General features: G+C 44.7%; 2 protein-coding genes across 3 annotated transcripts in view; one reads left to right on the top strand and one right to left on the bottom strand.

The window, feature by feature from the left end:
• LOC146354936 (netrin-4-like) overlaps window positions 1–8618 on the bottom strand; it is a 106836-nt gene extending 98218 nt beyond the window's left edge. The window contains exons 1-3 of the mRNA XM_084840207.1: window positions 8500–8618; window positions 8051–8096; window positions 6118–6963 (exon numbers count right to left, since the gene is read on the bottom strand). Of these exons, the coding sequence (XP_084696333.1) occupies window positions 6118–6205 (88 nt within the window). The 5' untranslated portion in view covers window positions 6206–6963; window positions 8051–8096; window positions 8500–8618. The remainder of the gene's footprint in view (window positions 1–6117; window positions 6964–8050; window positions 8097–8499) is intronic.
• Window positions 6379–27374, top strand: part of UROC1 (urocanate hydratase 1) — an 85780-nt gene continuing 64784 nt past the window's right edge. The window contains exons 1-3 of one of the 2 annotated variants that reach the window (XM_084840205.1): window positions 6379–6525; window positions 8654–8734; window positions 12401–12542. In XM_084840205.1, the coding sequence (XP_084696331.1) occupies window positions 12417–12542 (126 nt within the window). In that variant the 5' untranslated portion in view covers window positions 6379–6525; window positions 8654–8734; window positions 12401–12416. Of the gene's footprint in view, window positions 6526–7845; window positions 8024–8653; window positions 8735–12400; window positions 12543–27374 lie in introns of those variants that run through there. The other variant, XM_084840204.1, reaches the window with a different exon arrangement.

Below are 27374 nucleotides of genomic sequence, written 5' to 3'. Positions count from 1 at the left end.
AACTAAGGCATGCATGTCTTTGGCCAGATCAGACATCTCTAGGAACAGGCACAGTTGGCGGACTAGCCCCTGATGTGCAAACACACTCCTGGACACTGCTGAAACCTGGGCATCCAGATTCAGGGCAGGGTCCAGGAGTACACCCAAACCGCGAACCTGAGTCTTCGGGGGAGTGTAACCCCAACCAGCACAGATTGAATCCTTATTCCCTGATCTATTTTTTGACTAACCAAGAGCACCTCTATCTTGTCTAGATTAAGCTTCAATTTGTTTGCCCTCATCCAGTCCATTACTGACATCAGACACCAATTTAGAACCAGAAAAGCATCCTTGGAATTGGATGGAAAGGAGGGATAGAGTTGGGTGACATCAGCATACTGGTGGCACTGAACTTCCAGACTCTGGACAATCTCTCCCAGCACTTTCATATACATGTTAAAGAGCATGGGGGATAAGATGGAACCCTGAGGTACACCACAGGCCAATGGCCACAGCATGAGCAGGAATCACCCAGCACCCCCTTCTGAGATCTCCCCTCCAAGAAGGACTGGAGTCACCATATAACAGTGCCTCCCAGTCTCATCTCAGACAGATGCCCCAGGATACCATGTTTGATGGTATCAAAAGCTGCTGAGAGGTCCAGCAGAACCAACAGGGACACACTCCCCTTGTCCTGGTGTAGATCATCCACCAAGGCGACCAAAGCAGTCTCTGTCCCATAACCATGCCTGAAGCCAGATTACAATGGATTTAGATAATCTGCATCATCCAGAAATCCCTGGAGCTGAGAAGCCACCACACAATCCAGCACTTTGCCAAAGAGTGGAACGTTGGAGACTGGCCAGAAATTATCCAATACAGTGGAGTTCAGGGAAGGGTTTTTTTTTTTTTAAACAAAGGTTTTAGTACTGCCTCTTTTAGGCAAGATGGAACCATACCTTGCCATAAGGAAGCGTTCACCACTACCCTTCCCCACTCAGCCAGTTCCCCCCTCACCAGGTGCATAGGCCAGGGAGGACAACGGTCCAGCACACAAGTGGTAGGCCTCGCTTTTCCAAGGATCCTGTCCATATCCTCAGGCTGTACAAATGGAAATCCATACAATTCCATAGTAACTGGCCAAACAGGGGTCAAATCACATCCACTGGACCTGTATCAATTATGGATTCCAAGCTGGAATGGCTACGATCAATTTTATCTGCAAAGCATCACACGAATTGGTCACAGCAGGCTATTGAGCAGTCCACCTTTTTTTCTTGCAGGCCAGAGTATAATAAGCCTCTGTCCACTTGATAAAGCTCCACTGGGCAACTCTGTGCAGATGCAATGGTAGAAGAAGTGTAATTTCTTTGCCTCCCTCATTGCCACAGAGTAGGCTTTAAAATGAGCCCCAGCCCATGTCCAAATCAATTGGACTTGTTCCAGGTTTTCCACCAACATTTCTCTAGTCGACATTTCCCCAAATTTCACTTTATTTCTGGAGTCAGAACATGTGTTAATGGTCAAATAAAAATTGTTTGTGTGAATTCTATGAAAAGCTATCAAGCTTTCAAATTTAGTGATATGGTGGGATATGTACATGGTCTATGCTATCTAAGTCAGTATCCCATCTCTGTGACTGTAGTCAGTTACTACAGAGAGTTTTATAGGAAGAAATCCAGCAGCATCTTCAGAGAAAACATCAGAGCAACAGAGGAGTACCCAATATCATCAATGCTGTCCAGGTAGTATATGATTACTCTTCATTCCTCAAATGCAAAAAACGTAGCACTTCTAATGGTAAATAATTCATTTTATTGCTACTTGATCCTCATTTTATATAATCAGTTTAGCACCTCTACCATCACTATGCACTGCATAACGTCAAAGAGAATTCAGCTAATATGGATAATACAGGTAAGGGTAGAAGATACAATTCACTTCTCAATAATGATGCAGCACCTAAAAGTCCCCATTTCCATATGAAATCATATTTAAAAAATGACATTAAATAACTTGAACGAAAGCTATCTTGATAGCTACTTTGGATGGAGGTTTACAACTAGTCTTAGATGGGGTTGCACTCCCCCTGAAAGACCAAGTGCGCAGTCTGGGAGTCCTCCTGGACTCTGAGCTAACTGGGGAAGCCCAGGTGGCTGCAATGTCCAGGAGTGCTTTTTACCAGCTTAGGCTGGTAGGCCAACTGCAGCCCTATCTGGAGAGTATGGACCTTGCCTCAGTTATCCACGCACTAGTCACATCCAGGCTGGACTACTGTGATGCACTATACGTGGGGCTGCTTTTGAAGACGGTTCAGAACTTCAGCTTGTGCAGAATGCAGCTGTCAGAGTATTGGTGGGGGTGATTCGATTTGATCACATAACACCTATACTGTGCCAGCTGCACTGGCTACTGGTGTGTTTCTGAGCCCAATTCAAAGTGTGGTTTTGACCTTTAAAGCCTTAAATGGTTTGGGAGCAAGTTATTTGAAGGACCACCTTCACCCATATCAGCCTGCCCATACTTTAAGATCCGAAAGAGAGGCCCTTCTCATTTGCCCACCTGTGAGAGCAGTCAGGCGGGCAATCATACGTGAGAGGGCCTTCTCTTCAGTGGCCCCACACCTTTGGAACAAGCTGCCATGCTCCGTCATTGCAGACTTTTAAGAAGGCCTTGAAAACATATTGTTTTACGTTCTCGTGAAATGACTGCTATTGTTGCTGTTACTTGCTGTTACCACTGTTGCTGGTTTTATTATTGGCATTTATTGTTGTTTTTATCGGTTTTAATATTTTAACTGTTTTTATGTATTTTATTGCTGTAAGCTGCCTTGGGAGGGCTTCTGCCCTGAAAGGTGGCCAAGAAATATTTTAAATAAATAAATAATCTTCTTCTTAGTGGAGAGAGAGTTGGGAAACTTCATATTCTTCAAATGTAGAATAGAAAGTGAAGCTCTTTTGGGATTCAGTACCTACTGCTGAAATTTAAACCACCAGCCTACTCTGTAACCTGATCTCAATGGGCTTAGAAATGGCACATCACCAGAATGCCAGAATACTTTATGTTCCTCTAAGCTATTCCTCTCTCCTATTGTCTGATTTGCCCCTTCATCCTTCAAGGAAAATGGGTTTGAAAAAAGATATTCATACATCTCATTGGCTTCCTTCTGTGCTCCTGATGGTTGGCTGGTGGTAGTAGTAGAAGTGTAATCGCTGTAACAAAACTTATTTAATTGGGTGGAAAGAGCAGTGCTATTTAGTCTACTATATATATAAAAAAGCAGCTACTGTATCATGATATCAACCAGTTGAATTTAACTTAATCTGCCAATCTCTTGTCATCGAGGCAGAGGGTAAACTGGCAGTTATTTAGCAATTACTATACCTTGAGATAAAAGCTGCATTTCCCAGCTTCCTTCACATCCAGTGGGATCAAGAAAAAGAGCCCTGGATTAGGTCATGCAGATGAAGGGGTGGGGCCATGCAAATAAGGGCACACCTGATTCTCAGTGGCTAACGCCACTGGGGTTACCAGGGGCAGTAAAGAGGTTTAGGTCAATGCTGTCCCCAGTGCACTAACCAGTCAGGATACAATATCACAACCTTGGCATGGCACCCCAATATACAAAGACTGGTCAGTTACTCCATGAAACCCCATCTTTATAGCTCCCAGGGGTGTAGAACCTCAGGCCTGGAGGTAAAATCTGTCCCTCTGGGGTTCGCCAGAGGGCCACACACCTTTCCCCTGGCATCACCCCTTTCTCCGATGGTTTGGTGGTTTCCCAACCTTTGTGCAGTTTCCGTCCCATTCTAAAAGGTCAAAATGCCTCTCCGAAGGCTTCATTACTGGCAGTAAGAGCTTTACGCTCAAAGATGCTGGCATTTTGGGCCCTGCTCACTTTTCCCTTCAGCTCCACCCACCACGGGAATGCAGCCCCCCCAAAGCTTCTCCAAAATGGATTTCAGCCCTCAGACTGAAAGAGGTTCTGCTCCCCTTTGCTAACTGTTAATAACATCCATGCTTTACGCTCAAAGATGCTGGCATTTTGGGCCCTGCTCACTTTTCCCTTCAGCTCCGCCCACCACGGGAATGCAGCCCCCCCAAAGCTTCTCCAAAATGGATTTCAGCCCTCAGACTGAACGAGGTTCTGCGCCCCTTTGCTAACTGTTAATAACATCCATGCTTTACATTGTTTATGGTATGTTGGGGAAATGGCTGCAAACAAAGTGAGTGGGTCAGGTTGTGTGCGCCTCCTGCTCAGTTCTAGCGATTTATCATCATCTGCCCCCACAATGAAGGAGGCTGCATGCCAGAGTCCTGGGGTCGATGGACCAATGGTCTATGCAGCATAGGGCAGCTTCCTATGGACTACATTAGGGGAGGGGCTACAGCTCCATGGCAGAGCACCTGCTTTGAATGCAGGAGGTCCCAAGTTCATCTCCAGGTAGGAAATACTCATCTCTGAAGCCCCGGACAGCTGCTGCTAGTCAGTGTCGACAGTGGTAGGTGGCTCAGCTAGGCCAGGAGTGGGGAACTTCAGGGCCAGGGGCTAAATCTGGCCTGCCTGGAGTCCCAATCCAGCCCTCCAGGGTTCCCCAGATGGCCACGCCGCCACCCCCTTTCCCCTGTTGGAGGAACAAGGCCATGAGTCACTTAACCTGAACCTGAAGAGTTAATATGCATGTGAGTGAGGTGGGAGGGAATTTCTGGGAGGTCTTCTGCCTTTTCCTTGTCTCCTGCCTCTACTCTCCTACCTTCTTCATTTCTTCCTCCTGCAAGTGATGCTAACCATGGTTGGGGCTGACCTCAGCCAACTTACCTTGAGATGTAAGTTTGTTCTATCCCCAGTAAAAGTCTGTTCCTAACCCACCACTCAAGTGCGTTTTGTCTACATCTGTGGCTACTGATGGGGGGCTGATTTGGACTTCATCCCCCAATCACCGATCACTTGGTGGTTTCCCAGCTTTTGTGCCATTTCTTCCCCATTCTAAAAGGTCAAAATGCCTCTGCTGAGGCTTCCTGACTGACAGCAAGAGTTTTAAGCTACATTGTAATGGTATTTTTTATTTGGGCCCCACCCACTTTGCCTTTTACCACGCCCACCACTGGAATGCAGCCCCGGAAAGCTTCGCTCTCAGGCTGAGATCCCCCCCCCCCCGGGCTGCATATAATATAAGGCAGCTTCGTACTTATAAAGAGCACACATGGGGGTTTCACATGCGTAGGAGGGGGGTGGCCCATTTATGAATGTATCTTTAGCCCTTCTCTCATCATAGAAAAATGCTCAAAATGTAAAAACAGTCTTCCTAAGGAGAAAGTTAATACAGAAACCCAGAGACACACTTTGTATGCAGGTTACATAAAAGACTGACTTGAGTTGAGATGTATATCTTTTCACCACCACTTTTACTCCTATTAACATCTCTTAGTCCTAACTGTGTGTCGGGTGCTGCACAGAAACATTAAGCACTGAGATATAGTCCTGATGGCTATATGCCACCTCCAGTATCAGAGGCAGTATGCACATGTATACCAGTTGCTGGGGATCATGGGCGGGAGGGTGCTGTTGCACTCATGTCCTGTTTGTGGGCTTCCCATGGGCAGCTGGTTGGTCACTGTGTGAACAGAATGCTGGACTCGATGGACTCTTGGTCTGATCCTGCACAGCTCTTTAACAGTCAATGTTGGCATTTCCAGTGTCGATCTGCTTGATTCAAGTCTGACATTTCAGAATCTGAGCCAAACTAAAACGTCTTACCTAACATTTCAGATTTGAAACCAATTCCCAGAAAAGTAATTTCTTCTGCTGTATTCCAATCCCAGAGCAGCCCTGGACTCACTGGCTGCTCTTGGGAAATTACACTTTTTCTTCTGCCTCAACTTGCTGACTTTAAAATGGGAACAATACCAACCTAGAGGGGTGATGCCATGAGGCGGGAATGAGAGAAGCAAAAGTGATCAGCTTCTGGAGTCAATGATAGGGAGGGCTATGCACCTAAATAAAGAACAAACGACATGTAGACCTATCAAGCATACACAATCCAAGCGAAAATGAAGAGATTGTAAAGATCTACCTGTCTTGGTACCATTGATTGGAAATATATCCGTGGATGGCTTTATTATTTTTTTTCCGCTTACCTGCTCCAGGCTGGCCAGAAATAATATACTCCAGGAATACGATCAGCGTGATGCTTTTATGCTGCATGACTCCGCCTAGGAAATCCATCTTCACCGGCGACGTGAGGACAAAATAATTATTATAGTTATTACAAGTGTGGTGCGCACATGACCTTTTGGAGAGAAAAAACCCCCTCCCCTTATGGCAGTAGTGATCGCTGGCTTCTCATTCTTGAGTTTTCTGTGTATTTGCTTTCCTCCTCCGGCTCCGCCCCCGTCCTCTTCTTCGGAAGATTAGGCTGCGTTTCGCAGGTCTCTGCTCCCCTCGCCTACCCTGCGTGTCAATCGCAGCCGTCCATCGCCGCGCAAGAAATGAGCCACGCCGGCTTAGAGGTGGACGCCCCCCCCCCCCCCGCCTCCGGAGACGAGGTGAAGTTCACATGTCTGGCGCAAGCCGAGCTGCGAGCAAGCGAGCGCCAAGCCGCCTTCCCTCGCCCGCCCGCCGACCCGTTGGGTCAAACCACCGACGGCGTGGTCAGACGGCGGAGTCCCGCGGAATATTCGTTGCGCTTTCGATTCCGCTTCTTCTCCTTTGCCCAAAGGGTCCTCCTCGGCCGCGATGTCTTTCCCCCGGTCCTTGCCCGTCTCCTCCCCACGCGGGGTTGACTCCCGCCCTCGGTGCTCCTGCTCGAGGGGCAAAGCCTGCCTTTGTTTTGCCCCCTCCCGCCCAAGCAGTGCCCTCTCCCCCTCTTGCGCTCCGAGGCAGATGGGGGCTCAGGAGGAGAGAAGGATCAAATAGGCTTTCTTTCTCTTGTCTGACAGAGATGATCCGATGCATGCCACCGGCTGCTCGTCTTTTCTTTCTTTCTTTTTAACCAAACCATTAGAAAAAAAGGATGGTGATGGTAATGGTGATGATGAAACCATCATCATAAAACAATTCCCTCCCTCCCTCGCTGTCACTGCTTTCACGCACTCGTCGCCGCAGATGCAGCAGCTTGCAGGCAGATCGCCCCCTTCCCTTCCCCCCGGTGGAAACAGGCTCGATTTGGATCGTCTTTTCTGCTCGGCAGGATCTTGAAATTAAAAACCAACCGAGGCACAGATCATAATAGGCGTGGGACAGACTATGGTTCAGAAGGGCTTTGGGGATTGGGGGCGCGGGGGGGGGGATATTTCCTTCCTTCGCTGGTGATGATGATTATAATGATAATAAATAGGAGCCGCGGGGGAGAGCTTCCTTAAGCCTAATTGCTCCCCCCACCCCCGATCTTTCCCATCTCAGCCTTTCTCTGACATCTCGAGCCCAGTCTGGATGCAAATGGGATTATTATAACATGTCTTCTTCCCGTCTTTTTTGTATTATTATTATTATTGTTGTTATTATTATTTAGAGAGGCAGTTAAATTTAAAAATTAAATCATTTGCACACCCGTTTGGTTTGGGGCTTGCGGTGGTTGCCGCTCCTGAAGCGCACGTGTTACTCTATTTGCATCCTCCTTCCCCTCTTGCAAGAGCCCGGCTCGAAGGCGGCTGCAAGCGACAGGTCGTCCCTTCCCACTCCGTCGCTTTCCCAATGCTTGCTCCTGTCCCTTTAACTTAAAAGCCCGGCGACAAGTGGGGGCTGCTCGTTCTCCTTCCTGGTGCCCGGATGGTTTCTTTGATTAATAGGTATCTCTGCGGCGCCCTCTGTCGGGCGCCACGGCCAATAACAACTGCCTGCCGCGCGGTGCCGCGAGCCAGACAGGCGACAGAGGAAAGTCGCTCCGTGCGAGGAAGGGGCGGGGGGGGGGAGAGAGAAGAGAGGCCTGCAGGGCGAAAAGGAGGGCGCGCTCAATAAATGGCTGGAGTTACGAGCCATATGCTGTCCTGCGTAGTGGCGTTGACCAGTTAAGGATGGATGCTGATTAATGGTCAGGCAAGGAAGGTCAGCTGGAAAGCAAGTCATACCTACCTGCCAGATTCTGGGCTGAGACGAGTTTTGCACTTTGTGCTTTAGCCTGATAAAAAAAAATGAGAGAGAGAGATTGAGAGAAGTAGACTGGATTTGTGCAGCTGGCTGGCAAGTAAGAGATAGGTTTTTTAAAAAAAAATATTTAAGGGGATGGGGGTTGCTGGTGCTTTGGGACCCTGGTAGTACCGCAGGCCAGTGTTTCTCCATCCCCTGTTGCTTTACATCGCTGTAGAGAAAAAAAGAAAAAGATATTACACAAACTTGTGGTAAGTGTCCGGTATTCTCTCCGTGCAAGATTCCAGGGAGGGGTAGCCATGATAGTCTGTTACAGTGAAAAACAAAACAAATAAAAGTGTTGTTAAGGTGCAGGAACAAGACTCTTTTTTGTTTCTCCTTACAAGGAAACTAAGCATTAAACCAGACAAATCAGGTTGGGAAAATAACTTTACCTCAAACAAAACATTCCTTACACCCAGATGCTCAGGTGTCCAGTCTGATATTGAAAAATTCTCAGTATTGCATTGTTGGCTCGGCCTGCTTTTCATTCATGTACGCCTTACCGACACCCACAAAATATTCCCCCAAATGTTCCTTCCGTTTTAGGATTACCATGTGATTATTAGTCACTGATGTGGTGCTTTCCCATCTGCCTTGTGTCCATCTTTTTACTGCAACCTCACAAAAGTACGTCCCTCTATTACTCCCATTTTACAGATGATATGAGAAAGTAATTTGGTTAAGGCCACCTGTGGAATCTACTGATTAGGCTTGATTTGAACCAAGGTTTCTAGACCTGTCCAACAATCTATCTATAGATTTATATAATCTATGACTATCTGTTTCTAATTCCCTGAGTGCCCATACCAGAACTGCATGATAAGATATGACACAAAATAATTGCTGCCTGCTGGAGCCATAAGCATCGAGTGGATTTTCTAATCTGTTGCTGCACTAGCTTTGACCGCCTGCATGTGTAGACATTTGCTCAGACATAATCAGAGGCAAAATAGCCACCTACCTACTTCCTTCATCAGCCAGTGTGGTGTAGTGGCTAGAGTGTTGGACTAAGAGTTGGGAGATCCAGGGTCTAGTCCCCACTCGGCCATGGAAGCTCACTGGGTGACTTTGGGCCAGTCACAGACTCTTAGCCCAACCCTCCTCACAGGGTTGTTATTGTGAGGATAAAATGGAGGAGGAGGCGGACTATGTACGCTGCCTTGGGTTCCTTAAGGAGGAAAAAAGGCGGGATATAAACGTAATAAATAAATAAATAAATAAATAAATATTTGACTTAATTCCCTGATCTTGACTTAATTCCCTGAACTCCAAGAAAATAATATTTTTATTTTCTTTCTCCTCCCCAAAGTATTTGTGGACCATGTGTATAAGACATACAATAATGCATGGACACCCCCCCCCCATTGTCATTAACTCAGGAACTTTTTCTTGTATCAGAACTAGGGATGTACGAAAGTCACTTACCTTTTCGACGGGGTGATTCGCGGTGGGGGGGAGGCGCTCCGCACCTCCCCCCGAAATCCTAACCCGGCCGGCTCCGGCCACAGACATCCGGCCACTGGGCAGCCTGCAGGGGAAAAAAAAAAATCGCGTATGCAAATGGTGGCGGCTACGGCGGCCGCCATTTACGTTCTCTTTTTTCGCTGTTTTAGCCTATGTAAATATTTACGTAAGCTATTACGGCGGGAAAAAAAGGAGCGCAAATAGCGCCCACTACGCTATTTGCGTTCCCCTTTTTTTTCACTGTAATAGCTTACGTAAATATTTACGTAGGCTAAAACAGCAAAAAAAGGGTATGCAAATGGCGGCCGCCGTAGCCACCGCCATTTGCGTACGCGGTTGTTGTTTTTTTAGCTCGCCGTGATAGGCTATGTAAATACTTACGTAGCCTATCACGGATAGCAAATGGCATCCCTGCGTTAGCCGTGATAGGCTATGTAATTATTTATGTAGCCTATCACAGCTATGATGAGGAAGCGAATGGCGGCCACAGCGCGGCCGCCATTTGCAAGTCAGCGTGGATGGCAGCAGTTTTGCGCGCCTTTCGTGGGGGGGGGCAGGGGCTTCGTTCCACCATGGATTTCGGGGGGCTGAATGCACTGGCATTCAGCCTCACCGAGATCCATGGCGGAATTCTCTGACATCCCTAATCAGAACTAAGCTTTTTGTATAAGGATCCAGAAGTCTCTAGTTCTCTGCCTGCCTATGCCTTTGTTTGGAGTCACCCCTTCCGTTCAAAAGAGTAAGCTGAGGTTCCTGCAGGAGTGGATGTGGGGATATGTTGTGTGTGTATGTATCAAGTTATACTGGAGCAGAGGCTCTCCTAGTACAGCTTTTGCAAGCCTAATTGATAGTGCATGCACACACACACAACTACATACATATACAGACTCTATCTGGAAATGAATTACAATTTTTAAACAATTTTTTTTTTAGAACATAGGAAGCTGCTTTACCGTACTGAGTCAGTCCATCTAGTTCTTACTAGATGGACTGACTCAAGCCCAATACACAGTATTGAGCTTCTGTATGCTGACTGGTAGCAGAAAGGGTTCTTTTTCAGCCCTACATGGAGATGCTGGGGATTGAACCTGCAACCATCTACATGCAAAGCAGCATAAGCTCTGCTACTGACCTATGGTGCCTTGGATTTGAAAAAGATTCCTCCCCTTCCCAAATTTGTTGTATTATACAAAGGACAGTGGGAGAACAATCCAAAATGCTCCAAAGCGGATTGTGCTTTTATTGTGTTGCAATGCAAATGTAAAGCCAACATTGGCCAGAATGCTCATTTACATTACAAATGCCTCTCTTCCACACTAAGGGCTTCTCCACACAGAGGCTTTTTATCCTGCGATTTCACTGGGGCTTCTGCTTCTGGATTCTTTGCAGGATTAAGCTCTGCCCTTTACATGTACTTCCCTTTCCCCCCCATATGTGCGAGTTCTATATGTTTCATTATACAGCCACTAGATGGCACTGTTGTTATAACACCACTTCCTCTTTACATGGACAAATTCAACCTGATTCAAAGCGTTTTGTTTTAGTAGCCCATTATTTCCATTTCAAATTAAGCCATAGAAATGGTTGGAAACCATGGGAGAGGCTCTGGAGGTTGATAATGTCATGTAAAGGATCTGCAAACTTCCGTAAATAACCAATCTCAATCGCAGAATAAAAACCTCATGTGGAGAAGCCCCCAAATGATGAGGGTATTTTCATGTGTGCTATGTTATTTCTGTCATTTGCTTTTGAAACATCACTCAAAACTACAACTAGTTCAGAATGCAGCTGCCAGGATACCGACCACCACAGGCAATTCTTCAACAACTTCATCAGCTTCCGATTTGTTTCTGGGTTGAATTCTGAGTTCTGTTGATGGCCGTGGCCTGAGATATTTATGGTCTTCTCCCACGTGAACCTACCCACACATTAAGATCCTCCTTAGAGGCTCAGCTCTGGTTGCCCCTGACATCGGGGGTACAGTGGGTGTGTGGCTACTCAAGGCAAGACATTCTCAATATTGGCACCAAGCCCCAAGCAAAGTTCACCTCATTCCTTTCCTGGTAGTTTTTCAAATTGCTTTGTTTCAGATGGCGGGGGGGCTCTGATAGTGTTAGTTATACAGTTGCTGCTGGGCTTTCATGATGCTTTATAGATTTATTTGTTGGTCTCAATTTACAGATATTTTATTGCTGTGATTTAAACAAACTATATTGTTCAATAATCTTATTGTGGATTTTACCTGTTGAAAAGCCACCTTGGAGATTTCTGGAATCAAAAGGTGGTCTATAACTGTTTTGATCAATAAACATAATAAAATGAAGAAATCATGTGAGAGAGGCTCAGCGGTGATTTAAGCCCCAAAGATGAAAGCAGGCAAAGGGAAAGATCGTAATATTTGCCTGTGAGATTGTATAAAGTGAGAAGGACGTGCTTTTGCCACGTCTTTCCATTTGAATTCTTGCAAAAGCCAGCAGGCATCCCCACGGCAGGCTGAAGGCAGTGAATGTTTCTGGTGGCATGTGCAAAGTACGGGACTAGGCCAAATTTGGTTCAAAGTGACAGAGCAACAGTATGTACAGAAAATAAACAGTAAACCTGTGAATCATTATTTAGGAGGAGGAGGTAGGAGAAACCAATAGGATGGTGCAGGCTGAATAGGTGTGTCAGACATGGTGTCAATCCCCGCAAGATTGGGCAAAAGCCAAAGGACAACCTGCTTTTATCAGGACTCACCTCAGGACGTCTATAGTTTCTCCAAGACTCCAGTTTGTACCTCTTGTCCCTCAGGCAGGACTTTCTCTTTGTTTGGTCTCTTGCTGCTGCTAGCATTTCCTCACAAGCCATGTCCTGCCTGAAAGAAATTTGTGGCGGGCTCCACCTGCACCCTCTTCCTGAGAACAGAGGCCGAAAGAGTGGAATCCCTCATGCTCCTGTCAGGACCCCCAACCTCACTGCGTATGAGGAAAAGGTAAGATTTTGCATTCCTTCCTTTTGGACACCCCCTCACCCCACCCCATCCCATCAAGTCAAAACCAGCAGAATGTCAACATTCACTGGGATTTTGGTTTACCAAACATAAGGAAATTATGTGTGCAATCCTATGACTTTTTTCCATCTAAACATGCATAGGATTGCTCCCTACATTAAGGAAAGGCTGATGTGCCTACATGAAGAGCCTGGGGTGATCACCCTTCTGTTTGCCCTCAGTGAGGCAAAGAAAGAGTGAAGTACTTCAACTGGTTAGACAGGCATCAATAGTTTTTTTTTAATTTGAAAAAATGCACCCATCCAAAGTTAGAGCACAAAACAGTGTACAAAGACAGTACATTTACTACAGCGCAATCTTAATCAAGATTACTCTGAAGTAAATTCCAGCGTGTTCAAGGGAACATTTTCTAATAAGTGTAGTTAGCTTTGTACAGTTATTAAAGGAATTAATGAATGTTCTTGCATTTGGCCTTGCCCCATGTATGAGGCTGATTATCTGTTTCTCTATTTGTTTATGTGCCATTTAAAACAGCAGTAACGGAGGAATCCCTCATGCACGCTCTCTAAGCTCATTGTCTACTCATCATCATTAAAAATAAAGGTTCCCTGTTTGTATTTCCTTTAAACTGGGTAATTCTGACATAGCTATATTTTTGTATTTAATTGGATCCTGTGTATGAATTTACAACAGTCGGAAGTTCATAGAGATTGCTTCTTGCACACGTCCCATTCATTACAATGGGAATCACAGAAGAGACCATGGCTACTTCCAGAGTAGTGGCTGCTAGCACTAATAAATAATTGCTTTTCTGCTGTAAGCTACAAACAGAATTGCAATGGATTTTCCACAGTATTGCGATTATTGCACTCTTTCAGTATGTTAGTTGCACTGTGTTCCATCTATACCATCCAGTGGGTGTGATGTATGGCCATGGCACACATTATTTTGAAGATGCAGCTATTCATGGATGTTCCATGTACAAAGTACTATATACTCATAACCATAAGAACTCAGAGAGCTGGTATCTATTCTGCAGGTAAATGGGATATTTCAATTGTCATTTTCCAGAGTTTTCAGTAGTTTCTGTGTAAGTGAGTTATAGACTAGCCATCTCTTCCTCTTGCTTTGTTCTTGTTCTCTTATGCCAGTGTTTTCATATACCTGGATATGTGTTTGTAAGGCCTTCTCAACAAAACTGATCTATGCAAATTGGATGAGATTGACTCAGTTTTTCAAATCAGGTGGTCATAAATCATATATCTCTATATCTCTAGATATACATCTATAGCTACATCTAGATATAATATGTTGCTATGATGGTATAGAACAACCTTCCCCAACAGGGTGCCCTCCATATGTTTTGGACTACAAGTTCCACCATCCCTGGCTGGGACTGATTGGAGTTATCATCCAAAATATTGGGAGGGCACCAGGTTGGGGAAGGCTGGTATAGAATATTTTGGCACATTGAGCTGGGACACAGGCTTCAGGGTGCTGAGTTAATGATTTGCTTTTTGGTTGTATCTCTTTCCATTTATTTGAGCAGGCAGCTGCTCTGATGAGCAATAATTGAACTCTACTCATAATACTAGTTGCCTGTTAGATTCTTGACTATTGTGACATTTCTCCTTGGAATTTTTGCTCATCTTTGGATGAGAAGAGCACTAGGGATTTACAACATCTTTGTAAGAATTGGTTAGGCTGAGAGTCTCAAAGTCACTGACTTTTTAAGTTCCTTGTACTTGATATATTTGTAATTAGTTCTTCCCAGATAAGCCTGTTAAAGATTTAAAAGTGATATCTCTATTTATTTCAACAGGCTTTTGCTCCTAAGTGGTTTTACTATACTGCCAGTTTCCCAGTCCTAAATACTTCTGCTGGTGCACCAGTACTTAGGACTAGGCCATTTGAAAGTGATTTGTTTCAAATGCACATTTTAAGAAAAACCTCCATTTTGTTTTGTATGCAAGTTTAGGATTTTTGTTTAGCACTTTCAGTGTTCACATATAGGACTTTAAATCAAGTGAGACCTTTGCTAGAATTTTCCCTTCACTGATGCTAAGTGTTCCGTATCCCATGCTCCCCTTATCACAGATTCAACTTATTTTATTCATTATTTACATTTAAAATATTTCTAAGCTGCCTTTCGGGGCAAACACCCTCCCAAGGCCCTTTACAACATTAAAATTCATATAATAAAAAAGCATACAATAGTAAGGCAGCAAACATTCATAAAACAACAAACACCAACCATAAAACATTACTAAAAACCTTCAGCATAATTGCAGCTACAGAGAACAGTCCAATAAAACATAATCAGGGGAAGGCCAGAGTAAACAAGTAGGTCTTCACAGCTGCCTTTAAAGCCTGCAGTGATGGGGTCTGACAGACCCTTGGTGGCAACCCATTACAGAGATGTGGGGCCACTGAGGAAAAGGCCCTCTCTCGTGTACTTGCTCAGCTAACTGCCCTCAAAGATGGGCAAGTGAGAAGGGCCTCTCTTGCTGATCTTAAAGCACATCCAGGCTGATATGGGTGAAGGCAGGTAATTTGGTCTCTAACCGTTTAAGGCTTTAAAGGTAAAACAACAACAACAACCAGCATTGGGCTTGGAAATGCACTGGTAACCTGTGCAGCTGGCGCGTTATATGATCTGGCTGTCTTTTCCCCACTGAAGCTCGGGTGGTTGCATTCTGTGCCAGCTGAAGTTTCCAGATGATTTTCAAAGGCAGCTCCATTTACAGTGCATTACAATAGCCCAGCCTGGACATCGCTAGTGCATGGATAACCTGCTTACTTTTGAGTAGACATGCAGAAGCTTGGCATTTGGAACATTTAAAAGTGTTGAGTGATTCAGTCCCGCTTGCTTTTGAGTAGGCTTTGGCATCACCCACTTTGGCTTTAGCCCCACTCACAGAGGGATTGCGCCCCCCTAGACTTTTTCCAGATTGGAATTTGGCTCATGGACTTAAAAAGGTTCACCATCCCTACTATAGGGAGATTATTTGCACAACTTGCAGCCTGTCAGTACTCAGTACCTAACCAGCTCTTCAGATTATTGCTCTAGTAGTATTCCATCTCCCCTTCATGGATCACTGCCTTGTTGTGGCAAAGCGGCTTGCGTAACTCAGTGAAGCCATAAGCTATGCTGTGCAGGGCCACCCAAAACGGACAGGTCATGGTGGAGAGTTCTGACAAAATGTGATCCACTGGAGAAGGAAATGGCAACCCACTCCAGTATTCTTGCCAAGAAAACCCCATGGAACATATCACAAGGCTAAAAGATATGATGCTGGAAGATGAGCCCCTCAGGTCGGAAGGTGTCCAGTATACTGCTACTGAAGAGCAGAGGGTATTTCCAAGTAGTGCCAGAAAGAGTGAAGCGGCTGGGCCAAACCCGAAAGGACACTCAGCTGTGGATATATTTGGTGGTGAAAAGAAATCCGATGCTGTAAAGAACAATATTGTTTAGGAACCTGGAATGTAAGATCAATGAATCAAGGTAAGCTGGAGGTGGTCAAACATGATATGGCAAGATTAAACATCGACATCTTGGGAATCAGCGAACTAAAATGGACAAGCATGGGCGAATTTAATTCAGGTGACCATTATATCTACTACTGTGGGCAAGAATCTCTTAGAAGAAATGGAGTAGCACTCATAGTCAACAAAAGGGTGGGAAAAGCAGTACTGGGGTACAATCTCAAAAATGATAGAATGATCTCAATACGAATCCAAGGCAAACCATTCAACATCACAGTAATTCAAATCTGTGCCCCAACCACTGAGGCCGAAGAAGCTGAGGTTGATCGGTTCTATGAAGACCTGCAACACCTTCTAGAACTAACACCAAAAAAAGATGTCCTCTTCATCATAGGGGATTGGAATGCTAAAGTAGGAAGTCAAGAAATCACCAGGATAACAGGCAAGCATGGCCTTGGTGTACAAAATGAAGCAGAACAAAGGCTAATAGAGTTGTGCCAAGAGAACACGCTGACCATAGCAAATACTCTTTTCCAACAGCACAAGAGGCGACTCTACACATGGACATCACCAGATGGTCAATATCGAAATCAGATTGATTATGTCCTTTGCAGCCAAAGATGGAGAAGCTCTATACAGTCAGTAAAAACGAGACCTGCAGCTGACTGTGGCTCAGATCATGAACTTCTTGTTGCAAAATTTCGGCTGAAAATGAAGAACGTAGGGAAAACCACTAAACCATTCAGGTATGACCTAAATCATGGCTCTTATGAATATACAGTGGAGGTGAGGAATAGATTTCAGGGATTAGACCTGATAGACAGAGTGCCTGAGGAACTATGGACGGAGGTCCGTAACATTGTTCAGGAGGCAGCAACTCAATCCATCCCAAAGAAAAAGAAATGCAAGAAAGCCAAGTGGCTGTCTGATGAGGCTTTACAAGTAGCTGAGGAAAGAAGGGAAGCGAAAAGGAAGGGAGAAAGGGGAAGATATACCCAAGTGAATGCAGAGTTCCAGAGAATAGCAAGGAGAGACAAGAAGGCCTTCTTAAATGAACAATGCAAAGAAATCGAGGAAAACAATAGAATGGGAAAGACTAGAGATCTCTTCAAGAAAATTGGAGATATCAAGGGAAAATTTTGTGCAAAGACAGGCATGATAAAGGTCAAAGAAGGCAGGGACCTAACAGAAGCAGATGAGATTAAGAAGAGGTGGAAGGAATACACAGACGCACTATACAGGAAAGATCTTAATGTCCCTGATAGCCATGATAGTGCGGTCACTGAACTTGAGCCGAACATCCTAGAGTGAAGTCAAGTGGGCCTTAGGAAGCATTAGTAACAACAAAGCTAGCGGAGATGACAGTATTCCAGCTGAGCTATTTAAAATCCTAAAAGAAGATGCTGTTAAAGTGCTGCACTCAATATGCCAACAAATTTGGAACACTCAACAGTGGCCACAAGACTGGAAAAGGTCAGTTTACATTCCTGTTCCAATGAAGGGCAATGCCAAATGATGTTCAAACTACTGTACAACTGTGCTCATTTCACATGCCAGCAAGGTTATGCTCAAAATCCTACAAGCTAGGTTTCAGCAGTATGTGAACCAAGAACTACCGGAAGTACAAGCTGGGTTCCGAAGAGGCAGAGGAACTAGAGATCAAATTGCCAACATTCGCTGGATCATGGAGAAAGCAAGAGAACTCCAGAAAAATGTCTATTTCTGCTTCATTGACTATGCTAAAGCCTTTGATTGTGTGGATCACAACAAACTCTGGCAAATTCTTAAAGAGATGGGGGTACCAGACCACCTTACCTGTCTCCTGAGAAACCTGTACGAGGGTGAAGAAGCAACAGTAAGAACTGGACATGGAACAACCGATTGGTTCAAAATTGGGAAAGGAGTACGACAAGGCTGTATATTGTCGCCCTGCTTATTTAACTTATATGGAGAGTACATCATGAGAAACGCCGGGTTGGATGAATCACAGGTCGGAATTAAGATTGCCGGGAGAATTATCAACAACCTTAGATACGCAGATGATACCACCCTAGTGGCAGAAAGCGAAGAGGATCTAAAGAGCCTCTTGTTGAGGGTGAAAGTGGAGAGTGCAAAAGCTGGTTTGAAACTCAACATTAAAAAAAACGAAGTTCATGGCATCTGGCCCCATCACTTCCTGGCATATGAAGGGGAAGAAATGGAAGCAGTGACAGATTTTATTTTCTTGGGCTCCAAGATCACCGCAGACGGTGACTGTAGCCATGAAATTAAAAGATGTTTGCTCCTTGGGAGGAAAGCTATGGCAAACCTAGACAGCATAGTAAGTAGCAGAGACATCACCTCACTGACAAATGTCCATATAATCAAAGCTATGGTTTTCCCAGTAGTAATGTATGGCTGTGAGAGCTGGACTAGGGAAGGCTGAGCGCCGAAGAATTGATGCTTTCGAACTGTGGTGCTGGAGAAGACTCTTACGAGTCCCCTGGACTGCAAGGAGGTCAAATCTGTCCATCCTAAAGGAAATCAACCCTGACTGCTCATTGGAAGGACAGATACTGAAGCTGAAGCTCAAATATTTTGGCCACCTAATGCGAAGAGAAAACTCCCTGGAAAAGACCCTGATGCTGGGAAAGATTGAAGGCAAAAGGAGAAGGGGACGGCAGAGGATGAGATGGCTAGATAGCATCACGGATGCAATGAATATGAACTTGAGCACACTCCAGGAGAGAGCGGAGGACAGGAAGGCCTGGCGTGCTATGGTCCATGGGGTCACGAAGAGTCGGAGACGACTTAACGACTGAATAACAACAACAGTATTCCATCTGCTGATTGATTTAACTTCATCATCTACGTTCACCTATGGATTATATAAAAAAAAAACCTTTGCCCAATTAATAGCTCTTCTTTACCCAATTTATTCTGTCAGTAGAAAACATGTACTTTTCCTTTGTGTCCACTTTTTAAATAGAGTCCATTTAGAACTGACACGTGTAGGCAAGAGGCTTTTGTCTCTAAAAAATGTAGCTGTCTGCAGTACATCATTGTGTAAATTAGCAAGAATGACCATGTTAGTTTGCACATGAAAGTAATTCCTCCTGAGTGAAGCCACCATAAACTCATCTGTCAAGGGGAAGTGAATTTGCTAATGTGAAAGGCTTTACCCTGGAAAAGAACATAATTTTTCCCATTTCAGATGACAAGCAGTTAAGCCGCAAATAAAAACACCCATCGTTGTTGTTGTTGTTGTTATTTTATTTTGTTCAGATTTATATACCACTTTTGATAAAAGTATCAAAGCGGTGAAGATAAAATACAATGGCATAAAAACAATCACAAATAAACAATAAAAAACAATGTGAAACAATCAGAAATCAAACTGCGTATTCTACTGTGTGCTGGCTGGCTCACACTTCAGGGAAAGCCTCTGTAAAGAGATAAGTTTTAAGAAGACATTTGAACATCAGAACTATAGAGGCCTTTCTAATATCAACTGGTAAATTGTTCCAGTGGATGGTTGTACTGGGCTCATTCAATATCTGAAACTCACCAAGGCTAAGATTAACATCCTCTTTTTACATGATGTGCCATAGCAGTGGAATTAAATTTTAAAAGTTGGACACTCGTCTAGTACTACTGAGTTGGCACCAATGGGAACTTTTTTTCCTCTCAGGAAAAACGGCAGCTGTAGGGACCCTCAGTTCACATCAAGACTTTGCAATGGAGGCAAAGGTTTAAATCTGCCCCCCTGCCATGCCAGCTTCCCGATCTCGTTCGCCCCATCCCCATCCCAAGACTGCTGTTTATTTTTTATTTTTTAAAATACTATCAGGTTTAGTTGGGCTAGACCTAGTTTGGGTATTATCCTTGAGGGCTGGCTTGAGGAGAAGCATCAGTTATCAGTGGAGACTCACTCTTTATTGCTAGCAAAGATTTTTTGCAACAGTGTGACATTCTTGTCTTGGTGTACTGCTGCTGGTTCTGGTGCCGCTGGAATCAGCAGGAATTTTGCTCTTCAAACAACAGCAGGATTGTTCGCTGCTTACATCAGAATAGGTGATATGAATTGTGTGCCACAAGAAAGGCTGTCTCTGCCACAGAGCATGCTTTTTGTTTTTAATTGTATTCTGTAGCTTGATGTGAATCAACAAAATTCAAGTAACATTCTTTAAGTGGTGGCTGGATGAATAAAACAAGTGGTATTGGTTCTCTGTCCCCAATTAAGCTATGGCTTACTTGGGGTGTGTGCGTGTACACAGGCACATTTATTTTGATTTCCTTGCATTTGACTGTGGGATTCATTTTTTACCCTCAATGCTGAGATCAGAAAGCTCAACTGTACTTCAGATGTTTAAGGAGTGGTGACTGAAACAAGAGAAAATGAGCTCGACTAAACTTGAAAATACATGTTTGCTGAAAACGTTTAGTTCTAAGCGATCTCATCTATTACAGTGCAATTTAGCTCTCCATTATGAAAAAGAAGGCCACACTTTGACCCCTTGCCCATCTACGTAGCTGCTGGAGACAACATAGCCTGCATGACTACAATCCTCTGTCACCGTGGTCATGCATGCCTTAGTTACATCCCATTTGGACTACTGTAACAAGCTCTCTGTGGGGCTGCCTTTGAAAACTGCTTGGAAACTTCAGCTAGTCCAGAATGCTATGGCCAGACTGTTGGTTGTTGTTGTTCAGTCGTTCAGTCGTGTCCGACTCTTCGTGACCCCATGGACCATAGCACGCCAGGCCTTCCTGTCCTGCGCTCTCCCCCGGAGCGTGCTCAAGTTCATATTCATTGCATCCGTGATGCTATCTAGCCATCTCATCCTCTGCCGTCCCCTTCTCCTTTTGCCTTCAGTCTTTCCCAGCATCAGGGTCTTTTCCAGGGAGTTTTCTCTTCGCATTAGGTGGCCAAAATATTGGAGCTTCAGCTTCATTATCTGTCCTTCCAATGAGCACTCAGGGTTGATTTCCTTTAGGATGGACTGATTTGACCTCCTTGCAGTCCAGGGCACTCGTAAGAGTCTTCTCCAGCACCACAGTTCGAAAGCATCAATTCTTCGGCGCTCAGCCTTCCTTATAGTCCAGCTCTCACAGCCATACATTACTACTGGGAAAACCATAGCTTTGATTAGACGGACCTTTGTTGGCAAAGTGATGTCTCTGCTTCTTACTATGCTGTCTAGGTTGGCCATAGCTTTCCTCCCCAGGAGCAAGCGTCTTTTAATTTCATGGCTACAGTCACCGTCTGCGGTGATCTTGGAGCCCAAGAAAGGAAAATCTGTCACTGCTTCCATTTCTTCCCCTTCTATATGCCAGGAAGTGATGGGGCCAGATGCCATGATCTTCGTTTTTTTAATGTTGAGTTTCAAACCAGCTTTTGCACTCTCCTCTTTCACCTTCAACAAGAGGCTCTTGAGATCCTCTTCGCTTTCTGCCATTAGGGTGGTATCGTCTGCATATCGGAGGTTGTTGATAATTCTCCCAGCAATCTTAATTCTGACCTCTGATTCATCCAACCCGGCATTTCTCATGATGTACTCTGCATATAAGTTAAATAAGCAGGGTGACAATATGCAGCCTTGTCGTACTCCTTTCCCAATTTGGAACCAATCGGTTGTTCCATGTCTGGTTCTTACTGTTGCTTCTTGACCCTCGTACAGGTTTCTCAGGAGACAGGTAAGGTGGTCTGGTACTCCCATCACTTTAAGAATTTGCCACAGTTTGTTGTGATCCACACAATCAAAGGCTTTAGCGTAGTCAATGAAGCAGAAATAGACGTTTTTCTGGAATTCTCTTGCTTTCTCCATGATGCAGCGAATGTTGGCGATTTGATCTCTAGTTCCTCTGCCTCTTCGAAACCCAGCTTGTACTTCCGGTAGTACTCAGTTCACATACTGCTGAAGCCTAGCTTGTAGGATTTTGAGCATAACCTTGCTGGCATGTGAAATGAGCGCAATTGTGCGGTAGTTTGAACACTCTTTGGCGTTGCCCTTCTTTGGAATTGGAATGTAAACTGACCTTTTCCAGTCTTGTGGCCACTGTTGAGTGTTCCAGATTTGTTGGCATATTGAATGCAGCACTTTAACAGCATCATCTTTTAGGATTTTAAATAGCTCAGCTGGAATACTGTCATCTCCGCTAGCTTTGTCGTAACTAATGCTTCCTAAGGCCCACTTGACTTCACTCTCTAGGATGTCCGGCTCAAGTTCAGTGACCGCACTATCATGGCTATCAGGGACATTCAGATCTTTCCTGTATAGTTCTTCTGTGTATTCTTTCCACCTCTTCTTAATCTCATCTGCTTCTGTTAGGTCCCTGCCTTCTTTGTCCTTTATCATGCCTGTCTTTGCACAAAACGTTCCCTTGAGATCTCCAATTTTCTTGAAGAGATCTCTAGTCTTTCCCATTCTGTTGTTTTCCTCAATTTCTTTGCATTGTTCATTTAAGAAGACCTTCTTGTCTCTCCTTGCTATTCTCTGGAACTCTGCATTCAGTTGGGTATATCTTCCCCTTTCTCCCTTGATTTTCGCTTCCCTTCTTTCGTGAGCTACTTGTAAAGCCTCATCAGACAGCCACTTGGCTTTCTTGCATTTCTTTTTCTTTGGGATGGATTGAGTTGCTGCCTCCTGAACAATGTTACGGACCTCCGTCCATAGTTCCTCAGGCACTCTGTCTATCAGGTCTAATCCCTGAAATCTATTCCTCACCTCCACTGTATATTCATCAGGGATATGATTTAGGTCATACCTGAATGGTTTAGTGGTTTTCCCGACGTTCTTCAATTTAAGCCGAAATTTTGCAAGAAGCAGCTCATGATCTGAGCCACAGTCAGCTCCAGGTCTTGTTTTGACTGACTGTATGGAGCTTCTCCATCTTTGGCTGCAAAGGACATAATCAATCTGATTTCGATATTGACCATCTGGTGACGTCCATGTGTAGAGTCGCCTCTTGTGCTGTTGGAAAAGAGTGTTTGCTATGATCAGCATGTTCTCTTGGCAAAACTCTATTAGCTTTTGTCCTGCTTCATTTTGTACACCAAGGCCATGCCTGCCTGTTATCCTGGTGATTTCTTGACTTCCTACTTTAGCATTCCAATCCCCTATGATGAAGAGGACATCTTTTTTTGGTGTTAGTTCTAGAAGGTGTTGTAGGTCTTCATAGAACCGATCAACCTCAGCTTCTTCGGCCTCAGTGGTTGGGGCATAGACTTGAATTACTGTGATGTTGAATGGTTTGCCTTGGATTCGTACTGAGATCATTCTATCATTTTTAAGATTGTACCCCAGTACTGCTTTTCCCACCCTTTTGTTGACTATGAGTGCTACTCCATTTCTTCTAAGGGATTCTTGCCCACAATAGTAGATATGATAGTCACCTGAATTAAATTCGCCCATGCCTGTCCATTTTAGTTCGCTGATTCCCAAGATGTCGATGTTCAATCTTGCCATCTCATGTTTGACCACCTCCAGCTTACCTTGATTCATTGATCTGACATTCCAGGTTCCTAAACAATATTGTTCTTTACAGCATCGGATTTCTTTTCACCACCAGACACATCCACAGCTGAGTGTCCTTTCGGGTTTGGCCCAGCCGCTTCACTCTTTCTGGCACTACTTGGAAATACCCTCTGCTCTTCCCCAGTAGCATATTGGACACCTTCCGACCTGAGGGGCTCATCTTCCGGCGTCATATCTTTTAGCGTTGTGATACGTTCCATGGGGTTTTCTTGGCAAGAATCCTGGAGTGGGTTGCCATTTCCTTCTCCAGTGGACCACATTTTGTCAGAACTCTCTGCCATGACCTGTCCGTCTTGGGTGGCCCTGCACGGCATAGCTTATGGCTTCACTGAGTTACGCAAGCCCCTTCGCCACAACAAGGCAGTGATCCATGAAGGGGCCAGACTGTTGACCAGGGCTGATTACAGGGAACACGCGACTCCCTTCTTACAACAGCTTTCCTGGCTCCTGGTCTGTTTCCGGGCAGAATTCAAAGTGCTGGTTATGACCAATAAAACCCTATAAGCTTAGGACCAAGGGGCTGTCTTCATGAGTGATTTGGTACGAAGTTACAGCAGCCTTGAGTTCCTTCGTGAAAGATGATGTCATCGCCAATCCACTGCCAAACAGCTGCTTCCCTCTTGAAAAACCGCATTCTCTGAAACTCGTTTTACTCTGACTTTTTTTTACTGAAAGCGGCTCCATGATGGGTTTTCCCACAGTGTGCCATGTCCCCCCCCCCCACACACACACATTAAATCCTGGGTGTGCCTCTGTGACCTGGCAGGGATGTGGTCAAGGGGGTGGGGCACCCCATTCCCTCTTGTTTCCTGAATTGAAGTTGTTTATCACATTGAGAAAATCTCCAGGAGTGCAGCAGCAAACCCTCACATTACTGCAGTAGTAGGGACACTCATTAACCTTAGCTAGCGTGCTTTTAGTCTTTAACATACTCCCCCCTTCTGTGCACGTTTACTCAGAAGTAAGAAATAAATCTCATTCCCCTGCAGTGAATCTGCAGTGAATTAAATCTTTAATGCATTCCAAGCCACGGTATTTCACTAAACTGCTAAAGCATTAAAGGGTTAAAGGCTAACTTTAGTAACTTGCCCTAAAGCGCTCTTTCACATCTCCGATGCTGTCTTAAATCGCTATTGTGATGCTGTGCTTCTTTGATGTTCTGTAGTTTCTCTGACATGAAGTTGTTTCTCTATTGAATTTCTCTTTTGTTATGTTTCTCTTTTGTTATGTAAAGTCCCTTCTCTGCTTTATCACAGTAACAATCTTTTGGGTTTATGGGAGGTTCTCACTGTGAGCAGGGAGAAGGAGAAAGGGATAAAGCGGTGGTGGTGGTGGTTGGAAGCAATAACTTCACTGCAGAGTGCTAGAATGGGGTGAAATTGGGGGGCTGGGATGCTCTCATGAGAAGCCTTCAGATGCTGCACTCAAGAATCAGGGATTTTGTCTTCTCAAGGCAAAAGTGTGCACATGGGGGGAAGGGGGAGAGATAATGTAGTAGTGGGGGGAGCCTTCAACATCGTGAATTAGTTGCTCTCCATTCATAATGTAGTAGCAGGGGGGAGCCTGGACAGGGCAGGAAACAAACGTCTCTCATTAGTTGAGCAGCCCCTGCCAGGTTGATGACATTCAATTCTACTACCCCGACCTCACCTGGAAGTATGTTCCTTTTGAGTGCTGTGTGACTCCTGAAAACCGGATTTTAAAGGTACGCTACACTTGGCTTATCTTGCTTTGTGTGTCCCTGATGGACCAAAGCCAATGCCATGAAAATCCAGGTAATATTCCAATATTCTTCTCATTCTGTTGTCATGAAGATCCCCCCTCCAGGCTACCTGAAAGTCTGCCTTCTCCCATACAAACCCGCTCAGATTTTAAGATGTACAGAAGAGGCTGTTCTATCGGTCCCACCAACACTGAGGTATATTTGGTGGGGACATGAGAGGGGGCCACTCCCAGGCTCTGGGACTCCTTGCCAAGGGAGGCTACATTGACCCCCTACTCCTCTGTTGTCCTTCTGCTGGCAAGCAAAGACATTTTTATTCGGGCAAGCCTTTGGCATGTCATCAGGTCTGCTGCTGCACAGTTTTTTAGTTGGTTGGTGCTGTTTATTTCTTTAATTGTTGTGTTTTTAATTATGTTTTATATAATTTTATATATAATATAATTATGTACTTTTATCTAATTGGTTTTTCTTAATTATGTAATTAAGGCAAACCAGTTAGTTTCCCACCCAGTTCACCCCCAAAGCAATCCCCTTTGCATTAATTTATCCCCAATTAATATCACATGCAGATCACCCCTAAATCAATCCTCCTTTAATTAATGTATCCCCCTATTACCTGCCCATTTCCCCTTTGATTAATCCTCAAAACACTCATTTCCCCACTTCCCACCCCCAAAAGAAAGAAAATTCCCAGTTTTCTCTTGCCCACCCAATGCCATCTTCACTGTGCCTCCTGGTTTGAGAGGCAGGGCATGAAAAGGGTAAATGCTGTCTGGTCACCAGCAGCCACCCGCAAGTGCTCTGATAGCCAGCCTGTCTCTCCCAGTACCTCTTGTCCATCTTGTCACAGAGCAGCTACCAGCTGGTGCTTTGTGTGTCTTTATAGGTTCAAGCAGGGGATGGGGAGAACCCAGCAAACTTTGCCCCCCTTTTGCACAGACCCGTTGGTGCCAGTGTCAATTCCAGCTAGAAAAGAAGTCTCAGAAGGGTTTTTTTTTTTAATGTTAAGGCTGATTGCATGCACACACATTGATTTTAAGAGTTCTCTCACCCCTCCCCTTCCCCACTCAGCCCCCCCTCCCCAAACCACCCACTGGATGTCACTTGCACCCTGTGTTATCTGTATGATAATTCGTTACTGTTCTACAGAGTATGAGCATCTCTATACCAGCCTAAAATCCTGCATTTAAAACAGGGCTTTCTGCTTTCATTACAGGATCACAACGGACTCCCTTTACACGTGCTTCCTTTCCTCCCCCTTTCCCCCCTCTTTCCCCCTCTTATCTGAGTTTTCGATATGTTTCATTATACAGCCACTAGATGGCGCTGTGGTCTAGCTCCTCTTATTGTGGGGGTTTCCTCTTTTCAGAGGGACCTCAGGCGGAACTCGAGCACTGTAATTTTATAGCTTATTATCCCCGATCTCTAAAAAAAATGAATTATTTAGTGCAGGAGATGCCCTGAAGGTTGACGATGTCATCTAAAGGGCCGGCAAACTCCTCTGAGTAACCAGTCTCAACAGCAGGATAAAACCTCCGTGCAAAGAAGCCCCATTTCTACATTACAAATGGAAATCAGTCTTATACCAGTTTAATTGTAATGGCTTCCCTCAAGGAGTCCTGAGAATTCTAGTGCTGAGAGGGTACATTTCTGTCGAAGATCCCTATATTTCCCTGGGTTCTTTGGAGGAAAAGCCATGACTCCTAAGTTGGTTTACACTTTCTTCTTTAAGCAATAGAGCTTCTTCTATACAGCTCCCTGACTCTTCCTTGGCTCCTAGCCTTTGGCTGCTAGGCACTACTTCCTCCCTTATGCTACACTGTCTCTCTCGCTCTCTCTTTTTGGCCATCTGTTATTCTAGTTCCTGCCAAAATATTTCAAAATTGTGTGTGAAGCCTAGAAATGCAATAAAAAGAAAGGATAAAAAAGCAAATGTATGCATTTTAGGGTTGCCAACTTTTGTTTTTCCAAATATATGGCACCTTCTGTAGAGTTCTTTCTCCTTAAGGCTGAGAGCAAAATTGGCTCCAGGCAACTGTGTTGGTGGACCCATGCCATCAGCGGGCAGGGCCACCCCACTGTTGGCAT

Source organism: Heloderma suspectum, chromosome 2 (assembly GCF_057233095.1).
Source record: "Heloderma suspectum isolate Gila_16-S chromosome 2, 16-S_ref, whole genome shotgun sequence".
Classification (NCBI taxonomy): Eukaryota; Metazoa; Chordata; class Lepidosauria; order Squamata; family Helodermatidae; genus Heloderma; species Heloderma suspectum.
The sequence above is the reverse complement of the archived record's forward strand: the minus strand, read 5'-3'. Positions and strand labels throughout refer to the sequence as shown.